The following is a 7,491-nucleotide window of genomic DNA, read 5'->3' on the forward strand; positions in this document are numbered from 1 at the left end:
CCTGAACTTCTGTCGGTGGGACTCTGGGGTTACTGCATAACGAGCCAGGAGCGCTTCTTTAACCCTGGCGTAGCTATGGATATCCTGATCTGGCACGGTCCGGAAAGCATCAGAAGCTTTGCCTGACAGTTTGCCTGACAATATTGCAACCCAGTCTCTTCTAGCTATTCGGTGCAGGTTACATTGTCGCTCAAAGTCTGCCAGGTAGTTATCAATCTCACAGTCCTTTTCATCAAAAGCTTTAAAAGCGCTAAACGGAATCTTCCTTGCGTCTGCTGTGCTGTACTCACTGTTCGTAGAAGGTGCGGCTGCTTGTTGGACTGCTGCCAGTTTTAACTGTAGCTCTGCGTCTCTTATTTGTTTATCCTTCTGTAGTTCTGCGTCCCTTATTTCTTTAGCCTCCTGTAGCTCTGCGTCTCTTATTTCTTTAGCCTTCTGTAGTTCTGCGTCTCTTATTTGTTTAGCCTCCTGTAGCTCTGCGTCTCTTATTTCTTTAGCCTTCTGTAGCTCTGCGTCTCTTATTTGTTTATCCTTCTGTAGCTCTGCGTTTACTAACATGTCCATCACTTTCAGCACCACATCCGGCGTTGGGTTCGGGCCGAACCACGCTAGCTTCTCTCTCATTAGCTTGTTGGTTGGTGACTCCTCCTGAATCACTGGTGTCTCCATCTCTTGTACTGCTGGCGTTGCTGCAATCACGTCCTCCTGGTCTAGCTCCATTAATTCTGCTATGATGACCCGCTTGGTTTTGTTGCTAGCAATCCTTCCACGAACTTCCAGTAGTTCTTTCAGTGTATTTCTTTTAAGCAGGGTGTAGCAGCCTTCCATTCACTGTTCCCAGTGTCTGCTTGGAATCCGGGTGTAAAGGAGAGTAGAAGGGAAGATCCCGCTGCTGCCAACCAATTTGTGACGGTATCGGTATGATATCCCCGTCAACGTTCCCTTCTTCCCATAACGAAAATCACCCCAATATTCCACGAGGAGGGATATCCCTGGAATCGCCCAGAAAGCCACACATGAGACCAGCTTACTGCTTGAACAACACAGGCTTTAATGTTATAACACACACAGCTTATATGTGATTTCCAAAACTGTTACAATGACAAATCTCCGCCCCCCTCACACTGGGGCTTCCATACAGATTATAGGCAGACACGACGGGGCCGATGCTGAAAACACATTTTCTTTAGACAATGACATCAATGACGCTGAGCACTAGCTGTACTGAATACATCAACCAGACCGCTCGACCCCGCATATAGAGAGATAATTACCACAATGAAGCAATCAGAATAATTAACACAAGCCACTTAAACCCAGCTCTCCTTCACACAACACAATAGATCAATTAACCTTTCGAAATAGTGAGGGGACATTAGCACGTCAATAACCTGTCAGAGGAATGAATCACATGAAATTCCTTTCTACCTCTACCCATGGCTAGCAGGGAGCAGTACACTGAGACATATAGGCAAATGTATCACATCCCCGCTTACAGAAGTGAACGTATACGTAGGTCGCTATGTAAACGGCGTTCAAACCACTGCTCACCCGGCATTACAGCGTCAAGTCAACATCGGAAGAAGAACAGAGGGAGAAGACAGCGGAGAAAACGGGCAAAGGAGCGTGCAAAAGAGCGTGAGGACAGCAGGAGGAGACCCAGCAGAAGACAGCGGACAGAGGGAGAGGAAACGGAGAGGGCAGAGAATACCCGTAGAGCGGAGAAGAACCGGAGAGGGCTAGAAGAAATCAGTGGAGGAGGCAGGAGAGCCGGAGAGGGGAGAAGACCCGCAGAGGGCTAGAAGAAATCAGTGGAGGAGGCAGAAGAGCCGGAGAGGGGAGAAGAACCGGAGAGGGGAGAAGACCCGGAGAGGGCTAGAAGAAATCAGTGGAGGAGGCAGAAGAGCCGGAGAGGGGAGAAGAACCGGAGAGGGGAGAAGACCAGGAGAGGGCTAGAAGAAATCAGTGGAGGAGGCAGAAGAGCTGGAGAGGGGAGAAGAACCGGAGAGGGCTAGAAGAAATCAGTGGAGGAGGCAGAAGAGCCGGAGAGGGGAGAAGAACCCTGAGAGGGGAGAAGAACCGGAGAGGGCTAGAAGAAATCAGTGGAGGAGGCAGAAGAGCCGGAGAGGGGAGAAGAACCCTGAGACGGGAGAAGAACTGGAGAGGGCTAGAAGACATCAGCGGAAGAGGCATAAGAACCGGAGAGGGGAGAAGAAGTCAGAAGAGACGACAGAGCTGCTTAATAAATTACTTTAAAAACCTGTGTACTGTGTTTTCTTTTTGACACTTTTTTTCCAGGTGAATGGGTAGGGGTACGATGGGTACGAGGGGTACCCCATACGCATTCACATAGGGGGGCCGGAATCTGGGGGCCTCCTTGTTAAAGGGGCTTCCAAATTCCGATAAGCCCCCCTCCCGCAGACCCTGACAACCAATGGCCAGGGTTGTCGGGAAGAGGCCCTTGTCCTCATCAACATGGGGGCAAGGTGCTTTGGGGTGGGGGGCGAGGGCCCCCCTGCCCCTAAGCACCCACGCCCCCATGTTGAGGGCATGCAGCCTGCTAAGGTACAGGAGGGGAGGCGATGGCTCGTCCCCACCCCCTTTCCTGACCTGCCGGGCTGTGTGCTCGGATAGGGGTCTGGTATGGGCTTTATGGGGGGCCCCCACACCGGTGTGGGGGGTTCCCCTTAAAATCCATACCAGACCAGAAGGGCCTGGTATGCTACTTGAGGGGGAACCTGTGCTGTTTTTGTTTTACATTTTGCGTGGAGTTCCCCCTAAAGATTCATACAAGACGCAGTGCCTGGTATTGTCGGGGGTTAGAAAGTCGGATCCCTGTTCATTGAAGTCGGACGCATGTCGCAGGGCAAGGTCGGATCCAAAGTGGTATGACTGTCGCGTTGTACCAGTGTGAACCTGGCCCTTCATCTATAGTTGATCATAAATTATTGATCACACCTCTCTTTCCAGTATGTAATCTCATAATCTGATTGATTGAAATACGATCATATTGATGAACAAAGTGCTGCTGATTGATGCAAAATAATTGATAATATTCTGCCCTGGCCAATCAACTCAGTTTGATCCAATCTGATTGGAAGGGAAGTTATGATTATTACATTCTTTACAGACTTGATCAGATTGCACATTGATCAGTGTTTTAAGCCTCTATGGGCACCATATATCAATCAAAGGGAAGTTATGACTATTCCATGATTTATGCATTAGATCATTTTGATTGAAACCTAAATCAATCGGATAAAAAAAAATAATAATAATTGATTTGATCGTATTTCAATCAATCAGATTATCAGATTACATACTGGAAAGAGAGGTGTGATCAATAAGGGAAGGTCTGGCTCTTTGACTATTTGGAAATTTGATAATTTTGATCGATTGGATAATAGGATCAAAGAGTGTGTGGTCACCATAATGAATGGACTTTGTGAAGACATCCCCTGTATTATATTACAGGATTGGATTGCATCAATGTGAAGGACGGGAAGAATTGCACAGGTTGGGGTTAACCCGGCCTGAGCTGTGCAGCTCTCTGGCTCCTCCGGAGTGCGGAATTCTGGAAGATGTAGTTTTATAAGCAATGAATAAAATGACTCGGCTTCAATCCCGACTACAATTCCCCGCATGCCGCAGGGCTCCGGGCTGTCAGAGGCCGTCTGCCTCCACTCAGTGCACACAAAAGGCCCCTCTGCAGCAGGTAGGGAGAGAGCCGGAGAGACATACAAGGAATATTGTATGTATCATATCCCGGGAATGCTGTATGGATTATATCCTGGGAATATTGTATGTATCATATCCCGGGAATATTGTATGTATCATATCCTGGGAATATTGTATTATCATATCCTGGGAATATTGTATGTATCATATCCCGGGAATGCTGAATGGATTGTATTCTGGAAATATTGTATGTATCATATCCTGGGAATATTGTATGTTTAATATCCTGAGAATATTGTATGTATCATATCCCGGGAACATTGTATGTATTATATCCCTGGAATATTGTATAATCATATTCTTTGAATATTCAATGTATAATTTCCCGGGAATATTGTATTATCATATCCTGGGAATATTGTATGTATTATATCCCCGGGAATATTGTATAATCATATTCTTTGAATATTGTATGTATCATTTCCAGGGAATATTGTATGTATCATTTCCAGGGAATATTGTATGTATCATATCCTGGGAATATTGTATGTATCATATCCTGGGAATATTGTATGTATTATATCCTGGGAATATTGTATGGATTATATCCTGGGAATATTGTATGGATTATATCCTGGGAATATTGTATGGATTATATCCTGGGAATATTGTATAATCATATTCTTTGAATATTGTATGTATCATATCCTGGGAATATTGTATGTATCATATCCTGGGAATATTGTATGTATCATATCCCAGGAATATTGTATGTATCATATCCCAGGAATATTGTATGTATCATATCCCAGGAATATTGTATGTATCATATCCCAGGAATATTTTATCATATCCTGGGAATATTGTATTATTATATCACTGGAATATTGTATGTATTATATACAATATACCCAGGATTCGTCACATACAATATTCCTGGGATATAATACATACAATATTCCCGGGAATATTGTATGTATCATATTGCTGGAAGTCACCCCATTTTCCCATTTTAGGAAAATACAGCATTATAGCCACTAGATGGGGATAACATCATAGAAAATACACATATTAGACACATTAAGGGGATTATTTACAACGACTGTGTGAATGCATAAGCTTCTGCATTTCTGATTTTTGTTTTGTTTTTAATAGACCCCAAGGTTTTTGTAAGACTAAAACTTTATCCTTTTGGGTGGAGTTGGCAATGATTAAGGTCTCCGTAAGTGGTGGTTAAGTCACAGTTAAGTCACGCTCTCCACCTCATCCAATCAGAGAACACTGCATTCATTCAGGGGAAATACACATATTGGACACATTAAGGGGATTATTCGCTCCGGCTGTGAGAAAGCTGAGGCATTTGCAATGTGATTTTTTTAGACTTCAAAGTGTTTGTAAAACCAAAACTTTTCTTTCCTTTGGGATGAAAGGAGTAGGGAATGGTAAAGGCCCTGTTAGCCAAAAAAAAAAAACAGAAACAAATAAATAAAAAGATCTTGGGCTAGATTCAGAGAGAATTTACGCCGGCGTATCTATAGATACGCCGCGTAAATTCAAATCTGCGCCGGCGTATCTTCTTTTTGTATTCAGAAAGCTAGATACGCCGACATTAGCCTAAGATACGACTGGCATAAGTCTCTTACGCCGTCGTATCTCAGGGTGCATTCTCACGCTGGTCGCTAGGTGGCGCTCCCGTCGTTTTCGGCGTAGAGTATGCAAATTACCTAGTTACGCCGATTCACAAACGTACGTGCGCCCGGCGGTAGTTTTTTACGTCGTTTGCGTAAGGCTTTTTCGGCGTAACGTTGCTCCTGCTATTAGGTGGCGCAGCCATTGTTAAGTATGGACGTCGTTCCCGCTTCGAAATTTGAATTTTTTGCGTCGCTTGCGCAAGTCGTTCGCGAATAGGGCTGGACGTAATTTACGTTCACGCCGAAACCAATACGTCGTTGCGGCGTACTTGAGAGCAATGCACACTGGGATATGTACACGGACGGCGCATGCGCCGTTCGTAAAACACGTCAATCACGTCAGGTCATCACACATTAGCATAAAACACGCCCCCCTTCCACATTTGAATTACGCGGGCTTACGCCGGCCCCATTTACGCTACGCCGCCGCAACTCACGGAGCAAGTGCTTTGTGAATACTGCACTTGCTCCTGTAAGTTGCGTCGGCGTAGCGTAAATACAATACGCTGCGCCGCCGTAACTAGGCGCGCAGGTACATGAATCCACCCCCTTTTTGTGATGTCTTGCCAACATATTAAAACTAATATATGTCTTCTGGTAGGTTGAACAAGCAAGACAGAATACTTCATGAATGTTCCAGATTATTCCAGAATATGGAGGAGGATGCGCCTTGGTGTTATCCTACCGATAAAGATGGGCTCAGTACCGGTGACTGGGGAACAAATGTACTGGATGCGTTGAAGAGCCATATTCAGGTTGAGAAGGACGGTCCCAATACCCATTTACAAGAGCAAGGGGAAAGGTTGGTATCAACGCATACTAGCGACACTGATGTAAAAAATGGAACCTATATGGCAGATAACATTTTACCCTCAAGGTATAACTACGGAGCTAACAGAGCTGGTAGGAGGATGAAGTACAGAGCCTGGTCGGGTCACCGGCAGTACGTGTGTCTGGACTGCGGTAAGTGTTTTACGCACAGTTCCACACTGGCGACACATCAAAGAACCCACACCGGTGAGAAACCATATCCATGTCCCGACTGTGGCAAGTGCTTTACTCGGAGTTCAACTTTGGCTACTCACCAAAGGATCCATAGTGGAGAGAGGCCCTACGCCTGTATAGACTGCGGGAAGAACTTCATCCAAAGCTCGCACCTCGTGCTACACCAGAGGATACACACGGGTCACAAGCCCTATTCCTGCCAGGAGTGCGGCAAATGTTTCAGTGACCGGTCCCATTTCGTCATTCACCAGAGAACTCATACCGGAGAGAGGCCGTATTGTTGCAACCAGTGCGGCAAAAGGTTTAGTAGCAACTCCAACCTGGTGGCCCACCATAAACTCCACACGGAAAGCACCATTTATATCTGTAACCAGTGTGGGAAAAGTTTGAGTAACCGTCTAACGTTTGCCAGCCACCAGAAGACTCATTTGGCCGAAAAGCCTTTTGTGTGCGTGGAGTGTGGGAGGGGATTCACCCGTAAGCTACAGTTGGTGCTCCACAAACGGATACACACGGGGGAGCGGCCCTTTGAGTGCCAGCAGTGCGGCAAACGTTATACTCGCAAGTCCTATCTGATTATTCACCAGAAGATCCATGTGGAGGAGGTTCTTTATGTATGCAGTGACTGTGGAGAGCGCTTCCCTGAGCATGCCAGTCTTAAGAACCACCAGATATCTCAACATGGAGCTCAGGTCAAAGTCTGATGAAATTGAGGACATAACGGTGCCTTATGTATCAAACTGTCAGCACTAAGGATGGTCTTGACTGCTGAGAAATAGGGATGAGTGGAGTAATTAGTATGAAATGAAAGTGTGTCTAAAACTAAAAACAAAAATATAATACAGTATATTGCAGCTAATGCCGCATACACACTATCACTTTATGTGATGAAAAAAAACGACATTTTCTGTGAAGTAAAAAACGACGTTTTTGAAACTTAAATTTTCAAAGACGAAGTTGCCTACACACCATCGTTTTTCACAATGCTCTAGCAAAGCGAGGTTACGTTCACCACATTTTTCCATTGAAGCTCCCTTCATAACTAGCTTCTGGGCATGCGTGGGTGTAAAAACGTCGTTTTAAACGTCGTTTTTTGCTACACACGGTTAATTTCTGT

General features: G+C 45.3%; 1 protein-coding gene across 1 annotated transcript; it reads left to right on the forward strand.

The window, feature by feature from the left end:
* The first annotated feature begins 3,413 nt into the window (after positions 1-3,413).
* On the forward strand, positions 3,414-7,254 carry LOC120914408 (zinc finger protein 239-like). Its single transcript, XM_040325106.1, has 2 exons — positions 3,414-3,715; positions 5,971-7,254. The coding sequence occupies exon 2, from the start codon at positions 6,023-6,025 to the stop codon at positions 7,076-7,078; it is 1,056 nt and encodes a 351-aa protein (XP_040181040.1). The 5' UTR covers positions 3,414-3,715; positions 5,971-6,022; the 3' UTR covers positions 7,079-7,254.
* The last annotated feature ends 237 nt before the right edge of the window (positions 7,255-7,491 follow it).

The sequence above is a fragment of the Rana temporaria genome, chromosome 9 (assembly GCF_905171775.1).
Source record: "Rana temporaria chromosome 9, aRanTem1.1, whole genome shotgun sequence".
Taxonomy (NCBI): Eukaryota; Metazoa; Chordata; class Amphibia; order Anura; family Ranidae; genus Rana; species Rana temporaria.

Excerpts from the sequence above, each read along its gene's own strand:
- LOC120914408 (XM_040325106.1), top strand. The coding sequence starts at position 6,023 with ATGGAGGAGGATGCGCCTTGGTGTTATCCTACCGATAAAGATGGGCTC.